Consider the following 25,334-nt stretch of genomic DNA (forward strand, 5'->3'; position numbering starts at 1 on the left):
ATGCGCCGGCACAATATCTTACCTGATCTCCTGTATGAAGGGCTATTCGTTGGTGAGACTTGCCACAACGAAGGCGGTGGGGAACTCCCAGAGGCACTTCGTCTGCGAGTCGAAGGGGGAGTCCCCATTGTGAATGGTACCTATATATAACAAAACCTTTTATTTATTAAATATTGGATAGAGAGCAGGCAGGATAAGAAGCTAAACATAAAAAGAAGATTTATTCAATTATAAATAGGGCTCTTATTCTTACAATAAAAATTGCAATAACACTTTACATGCGAAATTCATGTTATGACGTCAATACACGTTTAAATACAAAAGACCTGCCAATTTTGACGCGTAATAGTTTATCTGAAAAAGAAAGACATTCTTAGTTCGATTCTTATGTAGGAACTGTTTTGTTGATGTACACGCAAATATTTATTGTTCATTTTTATAATGTATTTATTCATAGATAACTTCATATATCGAATTTGGTTTTAATTAACAAATGCAGAAATCATCTAAGGACAATAGGGCAAAGAATTTATGTTCACAAAAATTTTGAATTATATATTTTTTTTTAATCCTTATAATATTATGTCATGGGAAAAGAAAGCTACCAGGCAACTAATAATGATTTTCGTACATATACAACATAAATCTGTTACAATTATTTATTCTGTGACTATAGGTAATAAAAGAAACGTTTAAAATCTTGACTAGGTCGAATCGAATTATTTATATTATACTAGCGGACCCCAGCGCCATCTGTCGGGCTAATTTATGAATCTTAACCATCCAGGGTGCCACCCAAACGTATACCAAAAATTCATTAAAATCGGTCCAGCCGTCTAGGAGGAGTTAAGTGACATACACACGCACACAAGAAATATATATACCAATATGTTTTCTGAACTTTCGAGTAATATTTATTCTTACATATAAGATACGGACTACCTGATGTTAAATGGAAAACCATCGTCGGTTTTCGTAGGGCATGTGGCCCTGTGTCCGTCAACCTGAGGTGTGGACGTTAAACATGCCCTTCAGACCGTAACAATGCAATGCTGCTTGGCGGCAAAAAAATGTACGACGGTAGTACTTCCCAAGAAGAGTTGTCATAAAAAGCTCTACCATTTCTTTGTACTTCCTGATTTACGTTCATAAAATTGGCCATAATTTTTAGATTATTTACGTATGGACATTACCTAAACGAGCATAATATAGGTAGTGATTGTAAGTTAGTTGGGAGGTATGTAGATGCGGTGTTACTCACACTGGGTGGCGAGAGCGAGCCGATGTTGGTCGTGTTTCGGTTGTGGTTAGAGCGCAGCACGTCAATGGGTTGCGATCGCGGCACGTTACACGCGCTCGGCGGGTTCTGTTCACAAACACTATGTTATCTGACCGGTTAGTAACACAATCTGATAATATATGCAAGTATGGGCTGAAATAATAGCACACAGAACATAGACTATTATTAGGAGAAAACTTTTCCATATATATTTTTTTCCTTGACTTGATAAAAAGCTTCGTTAATAAAAATTATATATATTATCAGCAAAACAAAACGCGCCAGCTTTTTCTAACACGACATTTATAGAAATTGGTAGCCAGTTGTGTGTGCTAATTAGGTTTTTACATATTTATAGGTTCTGAATTTTCTGAACAAGCAGTTAGGTACATTACAAGATACTGTAACAAACTATTTAGAAGGTCCTTAGTTCACAGGGTAATTCAGTAGGTTATGGGATAAGGTCCTTAGTTCATAGTATAATTCAGTAGATTAAGGACTATTAGGTTGTTTGCAACATGGGGTCATACTAAATATTGAAGGGGGTGAAATGGGGGTTGGAAGGTTTAATTATATTAATATTGTTTAGAAATGTGACACTCATATGTACAGTTAGATTGAATTTACTGGAGTACCTCAATACTAGTTTTTTCAAGAGAAAACTGGAAGGATGTAACATTTAGGATAAAAGTTGTATGGAAATAAAAATACTTTTGAGAAATTGTTCACCACTCCACGACTAGTCTCGTCTGTGGTCTGCTAGTTTAAAATATTACTCACCCGTGTTGGGGGCACGTTAGACGTGTTCTCGTGCTGTTGCTGATTGGTGGGCTGTGCGGGTGGATCGGTCGCGTTCGCAGAGTCGGTGGGTTGCGGCGCAGGCAATGCCAGCGACCGCGGCCGCGACGCCGCCTCGGACGCTGAGGATCCGTGCGATCCGTGCGAGCCTTGTGACGTGTGGGACCCATCCGCCGACCCGCTGTCCGCTTCTATGACGACAAAGTCCTCCGCGCCCGGCCACAAGTCTGACGAGTCCGCTAAAATACAACACAGACGGTACATAGTGGGTTGCACTTCACAGTGGTTGCATAAAATCAATGCTTACTCTATAATTATTTTTGAAGTCTTTTTGGGGAAGAATATTTGCCTGGATGCAATTTTCGAGTCTGATTCCAGATTCTACTTAGGTATTTTCTTTTCAGTATTAGTTCGAATAAGTCAACCCTTGTGCCTCGGAGAGTACCTACGTTAAGCCTGCTCCTTAGTATGGTTCCCTTACTTTGGGGCTGAATTCCAATGTGTGTATTTTCTGTATTTTTAATATATTTATTTATTATTAATTTACCTTTATGAAAGTTAAGCTTAATTTGCTATACTCCGCGAAACGTGCGTAGAGGGTACATTGCCGAAGATCTGTTTGGTGTGGATTATAAGGATTGAAGACATTATAAATTACACCATACAGATTCTCGTGCTTTTTGCGGAGGATTGGCTATACTCCGCAAAAAGCAGGAGAGCAGAAAGCAATAAGCAAAAAGCATTAAGCTTAATTTTCATAATATATCATGGATTTCCGCAAAGTAACTCCTGCTTCTATACAATATTTATTCATCTCTTAGTACACCAATGAGAGAGGATGCAAATAGGCTGAGGATGGTGATATTAATGATCGCCTGCCTTCTTAGTGCCTAAGCTCCAGAAGTTACAAGTCACTGCAATCATATAACCACTACAACTCATCTATTCAACGAACCTGTGTACTTTGGGGCCAGATGGCGATGTGTGTAATGTCGAAGTATATTTATTTATATTTATATCTAAAGGTTTCGGATATGGATTAAAGTGGATTGGAGACAACGCACGTATATAGGGGGATATATAGGCGGATTATACACAAATGTAGCGGAGACTCTGTTTGTATTTTCCAAAGGCGTAACGTACGTTCTGTATGCATATTAAACACATGCATATACTAGCCCTAGTACTCTAAAGTAGAATCTATACAGTTATAAGGAGATATATCACCGCCACTCGCCAAACATATGAACAAAACGCGTGATGGCGTTACGAGACGACTCGTCTGCGTCTATTGACGGATGTAAGCGCAAGGGCGACAAACGGAATGGTTTCAATTTATCTAGTTCTCTTACATATTTTTATTTATCATCGACAACCTAGTAACTTCCCACTGCTGGGCATATAAGACTGCCAATTTCCTAACTCCGGGCTGGTACTGAAAATTTGTAGACATAAAACTCTACATCTAAAACTTATAAGGTATTCAAAACCATGACCCTCCTTATCCGTAGTCGACGTGCTAACAACTAGACCATTGAGGAAGTTACATAATGTCATGCCATAAGAAACAATTCATAACTATTTTAGAAGTACTGGCCGCTCAACCGTTTATCACTATCACTAAGCAATTTGACAGAGAGGTACCTAAAGCTTTTTAAACAAATATAAATATGACAGACTTCAATCTATTAGGGAAGAAACAAAACACTGTTTAATGAAATAGGTAATTAAACTTTAAAATTGTTGATATATATATATTTAACAGTAGAAGGATGATTAGGAAAGAGATACGACTTATTATTGTCAAGATTGATAACAATTAGTGGATAACAACAATTGATGATATTACTATATAACATTCCTTACTTCTCAGATAGCAAAAGGCTTAGATGTGTTTCATAAATTAACAAACATATTTGTGTTTACACAGTTGACAAAATAGACACACTATGTAATTGAAATGCGGTGTGCGGCATTACCTACGTTCATTATCTGCGTATACAACGTGACAACTGTTAAAATAATTATAGTATCACGAGATGCGTACTTAAATAAATGTTTTATGTTTAAATGCCCTGCGTTAAAAAAGAGACAAGTCTACAACTCTGCATCGATTATCAAATCTCCACTATCCACATAAAAATACAGGAAAAATTATAACTAGTTTGCGCGATGTATACAATCATTCGTAATTGTACCTACTGAGAAATTCTGCTGATGTCATTGTATTAAGGTCTTCCAGTGTATGTGCCATGACGGCTATATCAGCGGCGCATCAGTTATGTGATTTCATCATCATCATCATCATCATATCACCCCATTACCGGCCACTACAAGGCGCGGGTCTGCTCCCATAATGACAAGGTTGGGGCCTTAGTACACCACGCTGGCCCAGTGCCAGTAGGATTGGTGGACTCCATACACCTTTGAGAACATTTTGGAGAACAAGTTTCCTCAAGATGTTTTCTTTCACCGTTGAAGCAAGTGATATTTTAATTCATTAAAACGCACAGAACTTAGAAAAGTTAGAGGTGCGTGCTGGGTTTCGTACTTGGCCCTCCGAAGTGAAGTCGAGCTCCTTCCCACTGGGCTATCACCGCTTATGTGATTTACTCGTCAATGATGCTGATGTTGATACCAAGTCATTTCCAATCTAGAAGCCTAAAGGTGTCACCCATGGCAGGGGTAAACAGTTTCGGGGAAATTAATCTCCCTGTAGCACTCCTCGCTGTTATTAGATTGGATTCGTAGTCTGCTTTTGTACGGACTGATATGATAGCGTTTTTGTACAAACACTTCCAACACATCTTACTTACCGCTTTGTAAGTCTCTCTCTCTAGTACCTAACCTAAGTTTATTTTTAGAACTAAATTAAACGTTAAATAATTACTATTTTACTACCAAATAATTAATAAATAATAATTGCACTCATATTGTACTGTCCAATGCACGGGTTAATTCACAGCACTCTCGTGACCCCTACCGTACCTTTGTTGTTGAAGAAGAGAAAATGTATTCATTTACAACGGTAATAATGGAATTGTTTAGAATGTTTGAATTGAAAAGATATAAAAACATGTCACCTATATGCAAGTGCAGTCTAGTTATTGTTCTCTTGAGCACTGAATACATATTCCGTTGTGTTAGAAAGCCGGGAAAACAAAAAAAGCGGTATCGCTATGATGATCGCTGAGAAGAACAGTTGTGCGACATTGTTCTTGCGCCAACTTGCTAAATCTACCGCGCGTCTCATAATTATTTTATTTATAGATTTTACCTATTTATGTCCTAAACTACTGACGTTTTCATCTTTGACGCAACGGGTAATGTTGAGATTATTTGAGTGGGGTGTTTGAATTCCGTAGACATAATTATGATAAGAATGTTATATTTAGAGTATCTATTTTAATTATGTTTAGAATACTTTATGTGTTATTGTTAGTTTGTATCAATAAATTAAATAATTTGCTCTCACTATTATATTTATAGTCTGTATGTAATCTACGAGTGAAAAATACACAAAACGGACACTTAAAAGCAAAAGGGGAGGGAAGCTTGATTGTATTATTACGGTAATAAAATCGATATGCGCTGACGACGTCGCCAACATCGGCGAAGGTTATCGTGGTACTCTAAATAGAACGTAACGCTAAAATTTAACCATATTTATTTAGGTACCATTTAACACTAGATATATCGAAAAGATACATCGATCGATAACCCCTTCTGGAGCCGTGCTTATGATGTGATGATGTTAATATCAAAAAGAAAAAATATACCCGTTATGTTAGAAGATAGAACAGATATTTTATTGTTATTTTGATTTTTGCTAGAACCTTCGCAGACGTTGTTTTTTATTTTATTTTGTTATTAGAAACATAGTGCAAAAATATAATTTACAGTACCAATTTTTGCTTCATATTTTGTCTATTATGATATTTAACAGGTCAAATAAGGGATAATTTTTTTTAAGCGCCTTTCAAATCGCGCTCAACCCTTCGGTTTCCAAGATGAACGTCCAAACATAATATGTAAAATGTAAGTACGAACAAATTCTTCAGAATAGGTGGTAAAACTTATAAAAATGTTGAGATTTAGCTTTGCTACTCGAAATTAAAAGAAGCACAGCAGACAGCTACGCAGTGAATAGCTTTCCCTAATTGCGAACGCAAAACTTCATAAGTTGATTACAGTGGGGTACCTACTCCGTGCGCTCTAAGTTGGCCGAGCTAAAATAAGGCACAAGCTAGTTTTGTACATGGTACCTACGGTCTGCAATATTTTTGGGCGCTCTGGACTAGACGCAAGCTTACTTCAGTGTAACAATATTGTAAGAAGTAAGATAATGCGATCTGTATGAAGGATGATAATAAACAAAGGTAATAGAAGTGAAAGAAACTTACATGATGAAGAGGGTTTTGGCTTTTTGGCTGGTTGCATAACCTGCTGCGGCTGCGAGTGAAGCACCGATAAAGGTGCGCGTGCTGCAGACGTTGTCGGGAGAGCACTGCTGGAACTTGTTTCTGTCAAAACGGGTTATTATAATATTAATACTTTCAACACAATTATAAATACTTTAAATTGCTGTGCCACGCCAACTGAAAATTTACACCTGTGCTTACGATTTACATAATATGTATTTACCTATTGTGTCGGTTAAAATGTTTTTTATTATAAAATGATCTCAACCCTTCCTATATTTTTCCTTAGATTTTCCCGTAAAACGCGTAAGCAATTTGCTATTTGAGACGTCAGACTGTCTCCCTGCAAACATTCAATAAAACCTTATCAAAAATAAATAAGCAGGAAAAAACAGGCTGGATTACGGGTAGCAGCAATAATTACCAAAAGTCATGTACGAAAACGCTAGAAAAAGATTGAGGTATTTTTATAACGCAAGCCCAAGCGGTATCTACTTGCTTGGTTGCTATTGGATACAATAAATTATAATTTTGTTAGATGGTAAAGCCTTATTCGAATACGAAAAAAAAGGCTGCATAATCATTGGGACGATTGCGATAAAAGTTTTACGTTAGTTTCATATGTTTTTGCGTCTCGATGTTTTAATTGCATTGCAACTAGTCCGTAACCGTAATCCAATCGTCTCTGGTAATCTGTTTTTTTTAACATCGACTGCGTACGATTACGAATTTTACCATATATTATGTATATTCAAAAATAGCTGTAAACGGGCTAGTTCTTAGATTTTTTCGGTATAGTTATTCGATATAATATCTTTTATTGAAACCATATTATATACAATGTAGTGTATAGTATAACAATAATATATAGAGTGGTTTTTTTGCTTGCTTCGATGTCCGCTTATAACATTTTTCCAATAAAAATAAAGAGCTAACTCTTTGTTGGCACTCAAAAGTAGATAGACCTACTCTTCTCTAATTTATAACTAAAGATAGGCACTTAACTTACATAAACAACTTATAAAAATTAATATAAAAGCGACATTGTAACAAAAAGTCCACCAACGTTATAATATAATAATATAATATATTTTATAATAATAATATATTAATTTAATTCGTCTCTTTATTTCCTTGAAGGGATTTAGTAATCTAAAATTAAGGTTTATTGTAATAGCAACGCTTTCTCACGTAATCCATTTATATTCAAAAGCATTTTTTGTAGAAACTTGAGACCGTGGCCTAAATATTCCATGTTTATTTTCAGTGCGTGCCGGAATGCTTAAGGTTAGCCATGCTAGCTTGAGAGTCCCTCCGACAGTTTTTTGGGATTCAGACGATAGGGATATCACGGAGGGATATACAAAAAAAATAAAGGCACAATTGTTGGCCTAAACCTTTTCGTTTACTGCAAGGATTTCATTTAAATTTAAGAATATCATGATAAATAAAATGTTTTAATTTCAAATTTGAACATATTATGCAACTAATACAAGTGATTATTTATATAACATACTATATAGATGACGTGACTGAAACTATTCAATCTGTTTAGTTTATTATTATTACAACGATTTGTGAATGAAGGCTCTTCCTCACTAAAATAATGGTTTTCGTACAATTTATATTGACACTGACAACACACGCTGGCATTGCAACTCTTATGTAAATAAAATCTTTAGGAATCTTTTATATGGTTCTTTATACACACTCAGATTATTTATCGTCGAACAAGAGCAATAAGATTAGATGATGCAAGATAAATAAAGCGGTGAGTGATACCATATGAATAGTGCTACTTAGGTACCCTAGTCCCTTAAATCTTTGAACCAAATTGTGGTTTAATTCATAAGTGTAGCCTAAAACAACCAAAGCCATGCCTCAAGCTGTTTAGTATTCACTTCAAAAAAATGGCGACATCGCAGTAAAAAGGAATAGACAAAATTATTAGTCCACCCCATGCAAAGACCATCAATTAATTACGTTACCCGTTGTGACTCAAATGTTGACAATGCAGAATCAGAATAATACTCAATGCCCTTTTTAAGATCATAAATGGGTACAAAGGATAAGCGATTACATGAATTAAAACGATTTGAATCAACAACTATATGAATGTAACAAAGTGACAATATGATATGGTTAAGAATTAAGAAGGCGTGAGGTAACTAATGGATGGTCCCATAGGTCAAGCATAATTACTGTAAATAGTTAAAGTAATACCCTGGCTGTCCCAAGACTCCTCAAGGATACAGTTAGTTTCAACACAGCCTTCGATATCGCACTCCAATATGTCAGGCAGATCCGAGTCCAAACCTGAACAATATTCATATACCGTAACCACACTATTATTAACACAAGACCTGTAATTATGTAGTATGTTCAAAAATTCATGGACTAGAAAGCGTGATATGTAAATGCATGTAAACAATAGCTGAGTAGTGTTAGTGGCGTAGTGCCTAAACCATGAGCTAGACTGAATTCAACTTTAAGACCTTTATATTAAGTCACAGGTTTATTTACTCGGCTTTATCTCAGTATTGTCAGGGTATCCAGGACATAAAGAGTTCAAATGAAATATTACCTCTTGACACAGCATAGACGATTCAAGTTAAGACGAATAAATGTAAGGTCAGTGCACTCAGATGAAACTTATTGTAGATAGAAACTTTTTGTGTACTGACATCATCCAATTAAGTATTTATAGAGAGGTTAATGATCACACTCCTCAATGTTTTTCTTCATAGTCATTTCCATTACAATTTTTTGTTAGATCATTTAGGACTAACTTATGTATAAAAATTATATAAAACAAAAACGAAACAATCATTTAAATTATAACTCCAACGACGCGTCGGTTACCCATCGCACAGTGAAACACAGATAGAGTGACAACCAGAAATATGCACGATATCGATGAAATTTAAATTGTGAGTTGACATCACAGACCAAGGTTTAAAGGAAATTATCTTTTACTTTTATTCATTTTCATATTGAGGACATACAGTATAATACACAATAACTGCAAATAAGGTCGAGAAACAACCCAAATAGTGGACTGTTTCCCATTGCAAAACAATAGAACGTGCCTATTACTTACAAATGAGTCATTTGGCTGAATTAGTATACAAAATAATACGGAAACACAACAAAATGAAATTACAGCATTCGAAATGAAAAGCCTTGTTCTATAAAATGTTGCCATTGTTTAGGCCAGTTATTAAAAGAACTTGCACATAAAGGAACCAGAGAAAAATTATTGACGGTGGGACAAGACCCGTTGCTGCGGAGATTATTTTGGCGCTTCGGCTAATATCTTTCTATCTAGCTAATAGATCAATGTGGATACAAAATGTTTACGAGATAGACAAATTATAACTTTAATGTATGCATTACGCAGGAGATGGCTGTTTGTCGCTTAGTTAATATGTCGATCTGTTAAGTATGTTTAATGTTTATAAGTAAATAGGTATACCTAATAACATACATAATATAGCCATCATTTTGGGTAAAAGCATTATCGGTAATCAAAGGCTGGCCAAATATTAAACACTATGGCCCGAGTTTCTGTTGTCCACACTCTAGTACTTAGGCGTCTAAGCGTCTGCACGGTATAATTATTCGCTTCTTTATACACACTTGATTGAGATATCATAGTATTGAAGTCGCAGCAGTAAGCAGCTAATACAGCACCTAATAGCTTAAGCGACTTCGGAAATAATAGCCAGAGTATGGTATGCCTATGAAAAACGTCGAAATGTTTCCTATACCCATAGTACACGAGTATGTGTAAAAGCATTATTAATACCTAATCCTACCTAGGAAACATTTGCATAATGATTCATCGATTAAAGTGTAATTCGATTTATGCTGACGCGAGCTACGGTGTGCCAACTAGGAAAACTATTCCTGTATTTCTTTAATATGTGGAACTGGTATAATAACTATTTTTCCATAATTTTCGGAACACATTTTTGTTTTGCGGCCATTTTTTTTTTTTATATGAAGCCACGACTTTAGCCACTAATAAGCCTTAAGGCACTATTGCCTTAAGACTAAGTTATAAGTTCTGTCTAATTTTCAGAGCAAATACTATTTATAGGCTCTACCATTTATGCAAAACGTCTCTGGAAACAAGCGAGGATAGGCAGATCTCCCCCGTATTAGAGTGCATTATAGAATAAATGAGTCATCAATACACGTGCAGGGTAAAGGTATATTTATATTGGCGTATAACTTTTAAGATGGCAATAACCAACAGGGTTACTCAATCAGAATCATCAGAGCTATCATAATAGAACGGATAAATTATTTATGCATGTTATGCAATGTCGTTGAAATCACAAAGCCTTTTCCTTATTCTATAGCATGTTGACAGCGTTAATGGGCTTTTTGGATTGCAAAAGCAGAAAGTGGACACGAAAACTTTCTAAACTACGTGTGCATTATTATATGTGACAAATTTCCGTAAAGCCTTCTACTATTTAACCTCATGCCATTGTGTTCTCCTTTGACGTTTTATTCATTCGTTCTGGCAATTTGTTGCAAAGTAAATCTGTCAAATTTAGAGACTAGCTAAATAGTCATAAAATATACTCGTCATGTAAAGTTAGTTGAAGTAATTTGGAAACACAAATCAATGCGTAGATACTTAAGCTAATGAGCGTAGTAATAAGATAATTTATGCACCATTCGTGTATTGTCATTAAAACATGATTTTAACAATACGGAAAATAACGGATTACTTTTTTAAACGTACCTGTATAGACAATTTAATATAAAAAAAAAAACATTTCATCGTAATAATTAACTCACTGCATACAATTGAATATATATGTACACATCAATATTATTGCTTTCTACAAGTATATTTAAATAAATAAATAAAATATAAATATATACTACGTCAATATATACTACGTCAATACACACATCGCCATCTGGCCCCAAGTAAGCGTAGCTTGTGTTATGGGTGCTAAGATGACTGATGAATATTTTTATGAATAATATATACATAAATACATATAAACACCCAGACACTGAAAAACAATCCTGTTCATTACACAAACATTTTCCAGTTGTGGGAATCGAACCCACGGCCTCGGACTCAGAAAGCAGGGTCGCTGCCCACTGCGCCAATCGGCCGTCAATTTGTAGATTTGACTTTTAATATAATCGCTTTTTGAAACCGAGCATTAAACTAAGCTTTAGAATTGACGCTGGTGAGGGTAAGGGGCAAATAATTAATTTTTATAAAGGTGACTCACCCATTTGTGTATATTTTATTTTAACTGCCGTCATTTAGAATTAAGCTTACAGTGTTTTTATACCAAAGCATTTGCAATAACTTTAGCTCTTATTTCAACATCGTCAAAATTTTAAAGTTTTAAGGCAGCTGACAGATTGTCTAGTTAAAATATTCGGCAGTCTAGAAATACTTCAGCATTTTTATCTAATTATTTTGTCGTGTATTTAATAATAATCTTTAATCTCTACTATATATTATGTATACCTGTTCAAATGATTCTGATAAATTCTAAACTATGAATAATGAAAGTACGAAAGTTTTGATCTATTTTTTTTTATTTAATATAACTCCTTTATAGGCTTTTCAAATTTTATGCGTTGACTCTTTGCACCGTCAGTCGACCGATCCTACAAACTTTGTACAAGTTCATGCTCAGATCACAGCTCGTGATTCAAATGTGGGCAAAATATAGAAGATACACATGTTGGTCAAGCTGGCAAACGCTGACTGTTATAATTTGTACTGTATGAGGTAGGTGGGTCATGCGTTGGTAGTAGACACTCAAAGAGCTAATCAGCTCTAGCTACTCGTGTACAATCAGTATACATAATTCGGCCGGTTTCCCGCAACGTCACTTTGTATCATACAAATTTAACGGTCCGCCCTAATTCCCCCTTCTGTACTAAGTGCTTTCGTTTGTGGGTACAGAAAAATAAAGCATTAGCAGAATATAATGCAATGGCACTTACTTGTTATGGATGTGGTCCTGGGCCGTTGTAGGAAGGGGTGGTTGAAGAAAACCTCAAAGGGCATTCGTTCCCGCGCGTTTCGTCGTAGCAGTCCAATCAGAAGATTGCATAGCTCTGGACTGGTGCCCGCAGGCATTCTGCGATAAAACAATAAATATGTAGGTATTCTCCATGATTCAGACTTAGCGTGACCTCCCCTAGAACATTAGGGTCACGGATTACATCGATTTTGTATCAAGAAAGCGAAAAGAGTCTTTAAAATGAGCTCTATTTTACCATTTCTTGGAGAAGTAAGATTTCTGAGTGTTGGTAAACAGATAACTAAATATATCGTTAGTCTTAGACTAACGTAAGTTTTTACTGTTAGGACTTATTTAAGTTATATTTTTGTATAGCTTAATGAGTGAAAGGAAATAAACTGAAAGACCTAGAGCCTTTTTCAATAAAGAAGAAAAATCTAAGGGGAACCATTTAATAATACTCTATGGTAGCAATAAGTAACAGTTAGGTACTAAATATATTTTAATTGTAAAACAAATTTTCTGGCTGTTAGATGGGACCTTGCCGAATCGATTTCTATATGTTTAAATCCATGAAATTCATATTGTTAGAGCAATTGCGAAAACGCGATTGTAGTTAGACGTAAAGTCTGTTTCCTTAGCCAGGTAAAGGGTAATGAAAACAAGATTTTTCTCACAAAGAAGATCCGAAAGTCGTTCGTAGTCACGTCGCTTAAGTCGTTTTTAACAAAGCAACGAACAATGAAACCGTGATAAAAGCAAAAAAAAAACTTTTATTTTGTAACACCGCCTTGTATAATAATATAAAAATATTATTATCTAACGTTAATTTCTAGAAGTATGAACGGTTAAATCGTTAATTAGGCTTATAATAAACACGGGTGTTGAAACGAAATACAGATGCTCGCGCGCACGCATCGCTCTCTTCCGGAACAAACAAACAATCAAATAATTATTTATTAGTCTTATATCTAGATCGGTTACAAGAGGATTGATATTAAATGAAGAGAAACAGTAATTACATCAATGCATTTGGCAAGACGGTAAAACAACTATTTTATATTCAAAAACTAGCAAATTAAACAAATTAACTATTTTAACATTTATATTGTCAATTAGCTTCACTATGGTGAATATAATTGACATTATAAATGTTAACATTATTCTTACAAATACGCATCAATACGCCTCGCATACACGTAAATAGTATTGAAATATTGTGTATTGACAGCTGTTACCTCTGTGCGAGCTATATTCTGATAAGAACGAAAATTCTTACCCAGAACTCAGTTTTAAAAAGTGCATAACAATACTGATATAAAAATTAAACGTTAGTTATTTTAGTTAGGTTTTAAATCAAGTGTCGGTTACAAATCCATCGCCAACTTTTCAGGTTTTGCTCTAAATGAGTTGTATTTCATTTATATAAATAAAAAGATATAAATAATGTGTATCTTTTTAGTCCGTGTATATATCTACAGTCTACACGCCAACTTTATGTATTTTAACTATTTCGATTACCTGTAAATCATACATAGCAGTCTAGACGCCATCTAGCCAAGCACATTGAGGAAGTCACGTAAAAATGTTATGTATATATACAAAACAATGACGATAATGTGTAATCTAGTGGAATTTATTTCTATTTATCCTTCTTCTTATATTTCTCTTACTTTTATATACAATTTTTCTCATCCGAATAATTAAAATAATAACATAAATTTCTCTCCCGTCATAAAGGGTTTTTAAAAATTAACTTTTAATCGTTTTTTTTTAATTTTTAAGAAAATAATATAAACACATTTACATAAATAAAATTTCTTTTTATCCTGTTTTTTTTACATACATAATTTTTAAACCTACTTTACACTAAAAAGTAATGAAAATATTGTTTACATCATAAGACAAGTAAATAAACGATGGTCGTGTGTATATTTTATTTTACATAAATTAGCAACAGTGTTACCGTATGACATAATTTGTAACGCAATAGTTAAACAAGGGAGCCGCGCCTAATTCGAACCACTTTACAACAGACCTTGAACATGGACACTGACTGCGCAGATAATATTCAGCTTAAAAAACCAGCAAAAAAGCATCACGTTTATATATTTCAAGCACACCTGTTAACACGGCGATGTAAAGTAAACACAAAAAAATTGTTAATTTAATTTGAATTAACGTTTAATCTATTCGCGCCGTCAGTGTCTGAATTAGGTACTTGGGTGGGAGTGGTCAAGAAAATAACGTGACCTCGGTATTGCGAGATAATATTAAAAACAGAAGCAAAGCGAGGCTAGTATTTACTGTGACTGTTAAAATATAGTAACGTAGTCTGAATCTAGACTATACCTATCTTAAGACAAAAAATGCAAGTGATGAATCGAAGAAAAATTCATTTTCGTAATATAAATAAAATAATATATGAAAAAAAAAACTATTTAAGAAGATAATAATTAATTTTATGCACATATTTTTTAAAGTTTTTTATTTATTTATAATTATGAAACAAAGAAAGATTTTCAATATACAAAGAATATTGTTATTAGTTAATTTAGTTATTTTCCCCTTGATTTATTTTAGTAAAAACTATGGCAGTGGTTTACGAATAAACTATGGTTTTCGGTTAAACAGATAAGTCTCAGAAACAGTACATAATGTACCTCTAAAACCTGTTTAAGTATTATTTCGGTTTTCATTTACACGTTGTAAACATTAAGTCATTTTCCTTTGTATTAAAACTCTAATGTAAAAGAAAATTTAGATTTGGTAGGACTAGAACTTACTTGGGCTGTAGATCGACGCTATTCTCGTAGAATGCTTTAAGCTCGTGAGGGGTAGTGGCTTGAAAGGGCGCCTTGCCTGTCAGGCATTGGTAGACTATCGTACCCAGACTCCATAGATCAGCTTTTGCGTCGTACTTCAGTGACATTATAACTTCGGGTGCCTAAAAAAAAAAACTCCCATTTACGAGATGCTAACGAATAAAACGAGGGTTGCTTGGTCTAATATTATTTTGTTTCATCATCATCATCATCATCATTATCACTTAAACCGATTGAAGTCCACTGCTGGACATAGGTCTTTTGTAGAGAGTTCCAAGGCCATAGTCTACCACGCCCCACGCTGACCAAGTGCGGATTGGTAGACTTCATACGCCTTTGAGAAGTTAGAGGTGCGTGCCGGGGATCGAAAGCGGTCCCCTCGAAAGAAGGCCGAAGCCCTAACCACTAGGTTATCAACACAAGAAACTCGTCCAGCCAGGAGCAAGGAAATTAACGTTGTTTAGGCCTCCGGGCCATGGAGGGCACGTTAAGCCTTTCGTTCCGGTTATCATCACAAATATGTGATTACAATCTTTAAAACCGACCAACTGCATTGTAGCAGCGTGGAGGGTACAAATGCTATATCCCTCTCTCATTGAAGTGTGTGAGCATCATTGAGAAACTAATAGACTGAGGATGACGATGGTGAACTACGAGGGTAAGTTGTTGACAGGCGTTACAATGCGTTGAACTGTCTAAATTTGATGTAGCGATAGCAATTATGCTCGGTACAACCTGTTTTTATTCGAATGAAAAATTAGTACTTCACTTTGAAGTTCTTAAAAATTTTAGATTAATTTATAAGATTGCATATAGCTTATCTGTCGTAGTTAGGTGCTTACGATATAAATTGAAGAACCTTAAAAAACAGGATGTTAATAAAACCAATACTAAATTACATGTTTCTAATTACCATATACATAGGTGATCCACACAGTGTTACAGCCATGTTTCCTTCCTCTAGAAACCTCGCGAAGCCGAAGTCCGCTATTTTTAACAAATAGAGAAAATACAATTGAAAGTGACTATTAAAACATAATACAGGGACTGTAAATAAAGCATATTGATATTAAAAAGTTTCGTATTTAACAATTACGCTTAGCTATGGTGCAGTCTTATATATGACTCAAAATTTTTATCATAATTATAAACGTCGTAGGGTAGTCCCAAGTATATTCTTATATATATATATTTATATAATTTATAAATATAGAAAATTGTTTGTTTGTGATTTCTACACGCCCTAACTAGTTATATGCAATTTCTACACGCCCTAACTATTATAAAGGACTACATTTACGAGTAGCGCTGGAAAACATCAAATTTCCAAGGGTGTTTACAGGAACATTCGTATTTCTACACCAATTGTCGCCCATTCTTCTCGCCCAAAAAAGTAACCAAACGACTTTATTTCGCGATAGAAATACTTGAAACTAAGTTGAAGTATTTTTTTTTAATTTCCATTACGAAAACAGACTCATTCACCGTGGGTAGCACCGCAGGGTGCATCTAGTAAGACAATAAAATAGCAGAATTATTTCCGTGAAGTTACATATAACAGATTAATCATCAGTTGTCACTTCTTACTATTCAGACACATTGAATTTTCCTTAATGATTAGTGAAAAATGCGCTTAGGCGGAATGAGCTATTCAGGAATATTTCAACTGTTCAGTATCATACCCTTAATTGGCTTTTGTACGGCATCGTACTGGAAAGCTAAATGGTTTAGTTGTATCTACGGCTTTTAGCGTCCGTTAGAACACCAAGGTTTTCAAAAGAGCCTAACTAAGCGGAATTTCTTGTTGTTTTAAAACATTGTGACAAATCTATGGACACTTATGATTTAAAGTGTCTATAAACGAGAGTTTACTTTATCGCTCTCGTCACCATGTGTTTTGAAAGCAAAGCAAATGAGATCAAATTGAACGGTCCTTAAAGTCCTATGGAGTGTACAAAACCACCAAACTCGCGTCACTTTAAAAATGTGCACAAACTTGACTGATTCGTATGCATTAGGGAGGCTAGAATACTTATATACCATTTCCAGAACAGCATATGATACGTACTATAATTATTATGTCGGAAAATTAAACAAGATAAGTATTATATTTTGAATATGTCCAAAAATTATCTTCTAGTCTGTACCTATTAGATATGCAGGATATGGTTATGGACTGACAGGTAAAATGTAAAGGTTTCGACTATAAAGAAAATGCAAGTGCATCGTAATAAATTGATAAAATTGCAATGAATACAATATACATATAGGTGTTATTCACCTCGAAATTAAGCTCGGCATTTAAAAGTAACACGGTCAGAATTGAAAACTCGTGGGAATTATGCCACCAGCTTCTAGTTTACAAGGAAACAGCTCTAAGACGATAACGATGGATAATATTCTCAATATATATTGTAGTTTGTATTATTGTAATACATATAAATTACTCCAGTGCTATATTTTCAGAAGTTTGGTTGAAAAGAAGAATCTATCTATGAACGAGGTTATCTGGTTAACTATTCCTTGGTTAGGGCTTTTTCATCTCCACTAAGAAGTAAAAGGATTCAATGTATATAAAATTCAATAGATAAAAACGAAACTTACCAATTTTCAGGGTAATCTCAGTAGGGTGTGGCGTTCGCGGCGGCATCACATTGTGTGTGAGGAGGATGTTCTGCGGCTTGAGGTCCCGGTGAACGATACCCTTGGCGTGTATAGCACGCATCGCTTCCGCCAGCTGCCGAAGGAAAGTCCGGATGGTCCCTTCACTGAGCAATCTGTTTGCTTGTAGGTAATCTGCCAGGTCGCCTCCATTGCAATACTGCCAAACAAAAAATAACCGTTAGTTAAAGTTTAGATTGTCTGTAAACACACTACGTATTTTTTGGGAAAATATTAATTATCCATACTTATACTTTATACAAATCGACCACTGGTGATTATTTAGTAAAGCAACACTTTATTATACAGATATATATATAGACCTATATTTAATTATCAATGCAATCCATTTCCCAATTCTACTGTTAAGAGAATTATTATTTTTGTATCTATAGATTTACTATATATTAATAGAAGGCAGGCACATAGAGTTCAATACAAAATAGTAGATGTTGATACGTATATTTTCTTTTGTTTAAAACGAATGCTACAAAAGTTCCATTCGCGCCCTGTTATTACTAATTCAATGTAATCTAGCAGTGCATCACCGGTTAACATTTACTTCAAATATGACTATTATATATGCTTGGTTTATTCACCATCACATACCCATATTATAACTTTCTGTTGTAGTCCTTAAAATGGTAGGGTAGGTCATTAAAGTAAATGAGGAACAATAAAGATCCTAAGACCCTCTATCCCTGAAGAATCTTATATTCACAAATGAACTGTTTGGCCGCTTTCTATTCACTTCTACTTTTCAATTGAATAGTTTTTATAGGAATTCATTAAATCTGACAATCTTAATCAAATAGTAACAATTGTGCATGATCTCTTTGGTAAGGATGCTCCTTGCCGATGATGCTGATGTCGTGCGTAGAGAGCATGCTTTTGGAATATTTGTGTGGTGTGTTGTTTAAAGATTGAAAAATTTATAACCAGACAAATCTTTAGTCAGATTTTCGCGGCTTATAGCAAAGAAAGCTAAATATTCCTTGTACAAATTTTTGGGATTTTTTATTTTGATTGCCGACTACTACTTCAAAGATCTGTTAATCATGAAGGTTATTAAAATATGAACAATAATTCCAAAAACAATGCGTATCTATTTAAAAGAAGTCATATTTCTGAGGATGTCGATTTTATTTCGTAGAAAATTTATGTTAGCGGTAATCATCGTTACACAAAAAATATACAGCGCTGTTAATGACTTCAATGACGTATCTCTTAATCTTATCACCGCAGTTGTATTTTGATTGCCTACCTATACAGATCTGGCAGCTTTTCAACTGTTCTAAAACGATGAGATACCGAAATTGTAATAACCGATAAATTTTCGTCGTTTATTCGTACAATGTTATCAAGTTTGATTCGTGATAAGCAGCGCCATGCCGCAGGTAATCTTATCATTGAGTGATAATAGTTATGTGTCAGTTGAGTTAGTGTTTCGCGAACCGGCGATACTAGTACCTGAAAGTACTAGCTGCTATAAACAGTCGGCATATTATACCACCTTGTGACTGTAGGTTACAATGAAGATCAGATCTTTTCACTCAGTAATAGTAGCAGTTTTTGCGTGAGTATTCTATTTTCCTATGTAATAAATCAATTAAAGGTGATAATCAAAGATGTGTATTGGAAAATCGTACGATTTTAAATGTTTTAAAACTAGTTAAAAATATATAATATTCTGTAATGTATATTTAATATGGTTGACTTATTACAGACCACAAAATTTAGCTGCCTTACTAGTTTTTACGAATCAAAACTACATGAATAATTATGAATAGATGATTATATATTATCATATGTTTTTAAGTTCATTTATTGAAAAATCGCTCAATGCATTGTAATATAAATAATAATTTTCTCTTATGGTTAGTTTTTTTTAAATAATTTCAAGACTATTCATTCTCAGACGCTAGGTACACCCTTGTAGTTATCATGATTCTTATCTTTGTACTTTGCAATTCTACGTCAGCTCGTTATGATAAACAAAATATATCGTTTGTATGTAGTCACGTGACACATGTTTTAATATATTTCAGTATTGGGAGCGTGGTATCCCAAAATGCAGAAGAATTGCCTATTCATGTTGAGACTGACAACCAGTTTCCTCCAGAATATTCAGAATTAGATGGACGTACTGAAGGCAGTGAATCAACCGCTGCGGACAACACTCAACAAACTTCGGGATCTGCAATACCTGAAATATCTGCGTCGACATCAGCTAATGCAGAAACAGTTTTTGATGAAGGCAATGAGAGCACTGTTGGAGAACCTACTGAGCCAACGCCAACATCTTCAGTAACAGATGGAGCTGAAATTTCATCAGTAATTAACGATGAGAATATTAATAATGATGAAGACACTGAAACCACAGCTGCAGAAACTACTCAAGCGACTTTAGAGTCTACAAAACTTGATATACATGCGTCATCACTGACAGCAGATAATGAGCAAGATAGTATTCAAGGCAGCGAAACCCGTACTTCGGAACTGTCTGAAGCAATTTTAGGATCAACAATTGCAGATACAGTTGCGTCGACATTGAGAACTAAAGATGAACAAGAAACTAATAGTGAAATCATTGAAAAAACCGCTGCGCAAATAATGTCAGACATAGCAGCTACAACATTGCTAACGAAGGATGCGCAAGATACTACTAATGAAGGCAGTGAAACCACGGCTGCAGAATCAACTGAACGAACATCAGGACTTACAACAGAAGATTTATCCATTACAAATGATAATGAGCAAGTTACTAATAATGAAGGTGGTTTCAGCACAACCGCGGAAACTACTCAAACAACGTCAGGATTCACAACAGTAGATGTAGCTGTACCAATAATGGAAACAAGAAATGGGCAAGATACTACCAATAAAGGAAGTGAAACCACGGCTGCAGAACTCACCGAACTAACAACAGGGACTACAGTAACAGATGTAGCTGAATCAACAATGACTAAAGATGAGCAGAAAACAACCAATGGTGGCACTGAATCCACGCCTGCGGAACCCACTGAATCACCGTCAGGGTCTACAATATCAGAGGTTTTGTTAATTTCACCAACATTGACAACTGAAGCAGATGTTACTAATAAAGATGTCAGTGAAACCAGGGTTGTGGAACCTATGCCTACTGATGAGTCATCGTGCCCAAAGCCATGTGTATGTATTACAGAAGGGGATTCAAGCAATTTAATAGTAGACTGTTCGAATAAAGATCTGACAGAGCTACCAACGCCTTTAGATTTAAAAACAACAACTTTGAAAATACATAATAATAAATTATCAGTGATACCTAAAGCAATTTCAGGACTAAAGAACTTAAAAGTGCTAGATGCAAGCGATAATCTAATTACTGAATTGGAATCTGGAGTAAGTATTTAATCGTATTACTACTTTCATATCCTATTTTATTACATAATCTTAGGTAGAATAAATAATGTCAAAATCTAAATATAGAGTATTTCATATGTATATAACTATTGACGTTCCAGCTTAAAATAATATATATTATGTTGTGTGGATATCTGGTACTTTCTTACGCATTTGTAGGAACGCAGATAAACTATGTTCTGGATCACATTTAGAATACGTATACGTCCTCGTGCATACGTATATACCTATGTACATACCTACATAAGTACCAAGTCAATAGATAAATTAGTGTAATACTATTAGAGCTAGTATTATCTACTAGTGTACTACTAACCAGATACTTTTGATTTTAACTTTTGTTTTAATTATATTTTCAGTCAGTCAGTGAACTACCGGAATTATTGTCATTAAAATTGGCAAACAACCGTCTTTTAGAATATCCGAAAGACTTAGAGAACACTTTATTTTCGAATAAAATTGAAGAATTAGATTTAGCCGGCAACGATATAAAAGTGGTAAGTTACAAGATAAATATCGAAAATTCGTCGTCATTACAATAGTAAAAACGAGCAAGCGATGAACTGCGAACCTCAGCCTTTTTTACAAGTAAACAACCTGAATATCTCGTCTATATGAAAATACTATACTGTACTTCGTTAAAATTGCGATAACAAGGCCACTAGTTAGTGGTTTACTACAACTACCTGTACTGCAGACTGCATTATAGTCTCGCACTGATTTAGCAATTAACTTTGATCAAGTTCACATTAGGTCAATAGATACAATTAATGATGATAAAAGACGATTAAGATTTTTACTTTTATATCAATGAAATATATAATAATAGTGATATTTTTTTTCAATCGGACTTCCAAAAGGTGGATGTTATGATCGCTTAGACGAAATTTTTTTCCGCCAAATTTGGACCATTATTGTATTTTTTCACAATATATTTACTATTTTATTGCGCACTGTAATCTTAATATATATATATCTCCTGTCACGATGTTTGTCCGCGATGGACTCCTAAACTACTGAACCGATTTTAAATTAAATTGGCACACCGTGAGCAGTCTGGTCCAACTTAAGAGATAGGATAGCTTAGATCTTTAAGTAAAGTCACACATTTTATTTTATTTTATTGCAAATTATTTTTCTATAATTAATTGACAGTCACATGTTATATGTATATACAACTATACTCATTTAAGGCTTAGCGATACTGAATACTTTAAAAACAAAATCAAACGCAGACGAAGTCGCGGGCAACAGCTAGTATTTTATAAAGATCTGATGAAGATCTCTAGAAAATGAGGACATAACTCTTAATAGTACAATTGCAAATCAATTGTTATCAGTGCAAGTTTAATAAACATTGAAACACGCTCATGACACATAGAAGTCGGTTAAGTTTCTATTTAATCCTATTTTAATGTTTTATATGACTGTATTTTTATCTTTCTTGGTCAAATATGTAACGATTAATTTTTATTCGGATTGATTTTATTGGCTATTATTATTTTCAGACTCCCGAGACTTTCTTGAATTATAAAGCTCTTCGTACAGTAAATTTGCCAGAAGTTACACCCGATTTACTGTCAGAGTTATGCACAACATTAAAGGAAACATTAGTTACTGTGTGCACCCAATCTTGTAATGAAAACTCATTTAAGTGTGCAGATGCACCTTTCCACATGAATGATAACTCACTTGATGCCACATTACCAGGTATGATCCCATTTATCCCGGAAATTGTAAAAGACACTACCGTACAATCAGAAGAATACTCAGGAAACTCAGGTGTACAAAATATAACTGATACAACAAAAACATCTTCCAACCTAGAATCAAGAGTAACTTCTGGCACGCTGCCAAATCTAGATGCATTATTGAATTCAGGAATAGAAAAAATAGTTATAACTTCGCCAGTTTCCGAAGCACCAGAGACATCACCTAATCCAGCTTTAAAGAAAACTTCTGATAATATGCCAGTACCAGATATATCGTCTACCTCGAGGAGAAAAGAGTTTTCTGAAATGACACCAGAAGAACCGCAGTTTCCAGAGACGTTATCTGGGGCCAAGGAAACTCTACCTGTCAGTGATTTTTCCCTACGGACTGCTGTCAATAATGCCCCGCAAGAAAAGGTGGCCTTGCAAAATATAATAATAGACACCTCGAAAGAGCCAACTTACAATGAAACTGTTGTGACGGTTGGTGCAAAAACAACGGATATTAAAGGAGGCGGTGGTGTAGATAAAAGTGTGATTGCCGTTATTGTGGCAGGTATGGTTATAATAATAGCTGTTATAACAGTAAAGAAAAATTGGAGTTCTATACGTAAAAGATTTAGTTCAGATCCAAGGCCTAATGATCGATCAGGTAGAAATGAGAATGGAACGACGGCTGAAGAAGTTCCTCTGCAAGACAAATCGCCCGTTTAAAATAATAAAAGTATTTAATAGAATATTTATTTTTATAACGCTTTGGATAAAGTTTAAAGTGAATGGTTTCGATCTGAATGACAATATTTATGTTTTTAACAAAAATGGTGACGCAGTTATTGATGTATGTCTTAAATAATAGGTGACACGGATTGAACTTAATACATCTACCGTGCAGTATGTTTCGTTATGTAAATGATATTTAATAAACCCCAAGGTAGAATAAGTATTGTTAAGGTAGGTTGTAATTAATGTAAATACATATTGAAACTGTACTATAATATAAATTCACCATTATTCTTTTTCATGTGAAAATTTCGTAATAAAACTTATAAAATACACCTCTTGAATATCTGAAACCTACCTATCTGTCGCTCTATTTTGAGTAGGCATCGTTCTAAACTACAAAAGGGATTAATGTGGTACTTATTTCATTAGACTTTTTTTTATTTAAGTGAAAAGTATGCAGATGTTGGAGAAGCTGCAGACAAAAGCTACTTAGATGATATTTATAACAATTTCTCGAAGTGTTTGTTGGCATGGCACCTGACGCGATGCATCCAGAATGCAGGCATCTAAATAGCATGCTCACACTACTAAACCAATAATATTATCATGAAATGAGTATTGACTCGCTAAGATTTTATAAGTAAAACATTAACTGAAAGAAATCGATAATAAATAATAATAATCGCGATGCACGTAAACGGTGACGTTTGTTGCATTTTCAGCCGACTAAATCGAAGTCAGGGAAGAGTTTTGCATCTGAATATTGTAATTCTGGAAATAGCAATTATCTTACCATCGTCCGCCATTTTATTATTTTATAGCGAATGAGGAAATGATCTATATGAATCAACGCGTACAAGAAGTGGTATTCTGAAGTTACAAGTTATTTTTTTAAATTAAAGTAGTATTCGTGGCACCATTGACGTATATATAATATTTTTAACTAAAATTAAGCCAATAAAGTGTAAAATACGCACATGTGAATAATTTTTATAGCCAGTTAGTGGTGTTCAAATTTAATTCAGTATATTCGTAAACTATAAGTGAAAATCAGTGCAGTAATCTAAAACATGTTTTTTTAAAGGTGGCACCCACATGTTTAAAACAGTATTTGACAACGGTTTTTCATTTCGTAAGTATGCAACTTATTATTTAACTAAGATAAGTATGAACGAAAAAGAGGTAAAGTAAGAACGAGACGTACAAAAATACGGATGCGTGCCTGACTGCCTGCCTGCCTGACCGCGACATCCCGTAATGTTCCGTTAGCCCGCGGCGAACGGTAACATTTAAAGACAAACTTAGGTCAGTCAATGTTGCTTTCTTGATAGGCATGCTAGGGGTCAAACCATCAATCAATAATATGCATGATATGCAGTTACATACAAGGACGTTAAGCACACAATTGCTAGCTTCCTTTCTAGAAAACTAACGAAAATAGGTTACTAACTACTAATTGTTGGGTGAGAACATATTTCGGAAACTTGACGACTGGC

At 34.6% G+C, this 25,334-nt stretch overlaps 2 protein-coding genes across 4 annotated transcripts in view; one reads left to right on the plus strand and one right to left on the minus strand.

Annotated features, from left to right (window-relative positions):
* Window positions 1-25,334, minus strand: part of LOC120628980 (serine/threonine-protein kinase unc-51) — a 52,078-nt gene that overhangs the window by 5,799 nt on the left and 20,945 nt on the right. The window contains exons 3-11 of one of the 3 annotated variants that reach the window (XM_039897686.1): window positions 17,945-18,161; window positions 16,254-16,327; window positions 15,302-15,462; window positions 12,496-12,632; window positions 8,722-8,814; window positions 6,481-6,600; window positions 2,060-2,316; window positions 1,262-1,366; window positions 23-140 (exon numbers count right to left, since the gene is read on the minus strand). In XM_039897686.1, the coding sequence (XP_039753620.1) occupies window positions 23-140; window positions 1,262-1,366; window positions 2,060-2,316; window positions 6,481-6,600; window positions 8,722-8,814; window positions 12,496-12,632; window positions 15,302-15,462; window positions 16,254-16,327; window positions 17,945-18,161 (1,282 nt within the window). The remainder of the gene's footprint in view (window positions 1-22; window positions 141-1,261; window positions 1,367-2,059; window positions 2,317-6,480; window positions 6,601-8,721; window positions 8,815-12,495; window positions 12,633-15,301; window positions 15,463-16,253; window positions 16,328-17,944; window positions 18,162-25,334) is intronic. The other 2 variants (XM_039897688.1, XM_039897689.1) reach the window with 2 other exon arrangements.
* On the plus strand, window positions 19,455-24,302 carry LOC120628979 (mucin-3A-like). The gene is made up of 4 exons (XM_039897685.1): window positions 19,455-19,577; window positions 20,050-21,382; window positions 21,763-21,900; window positions 22,912-24,302. Exons 1-4 carry the CDS (start codon window positions 19,534-19,536, stop codon window positions 23,827-23,829), a joined length of 2,433 nt encoding a protein of 810 aa, XP_039753619.1. The 5' UTR covers window positions 19,455-19,533; the 3' UTR covers window positions 23,830-24,302.

Source organism: Pararge aegeria, chromosome 13 (genome assembly GCF_905163445.1).
Source record: "Pararge aegeria chromosome 13, ilParAegt1.1, whole genome shotgun sequence".
Taxonomy (NCBI): Eukaryota; Metazoa; Arthropoda; class Insecta; order Lepidoptera; family Nymphalidae; genus Pararge; species Pararge aegeria.

What these genes read in the sequence shown, in the direction of transcription:
- LOC120628979 (XM_039897685.1), top strand. Translation starts at nt 19,534, where the DNA reads ATGAAGATCAGATCTTTTCACTCAGTAATAGTAGCAGTTTTTGC. An exon ending in GTAATAGTAGCAGTTTTTGC is followed by an intron (nt 19,578 to 20,049) that starts GTGAGTATTCTA and finishes AATATATTTCAG; the next exon opens with TATTGGGAGCGTGGTATCCC. An exon ending in CCGGCAACGATATAAAAGTG is followed by an intron (nt 21,901 to 22,911) that starts GTAAGTTACAAG and finishes TATTATTTTCAG; the next exon opens with ACTCCCGAGACTTTCTTGAA.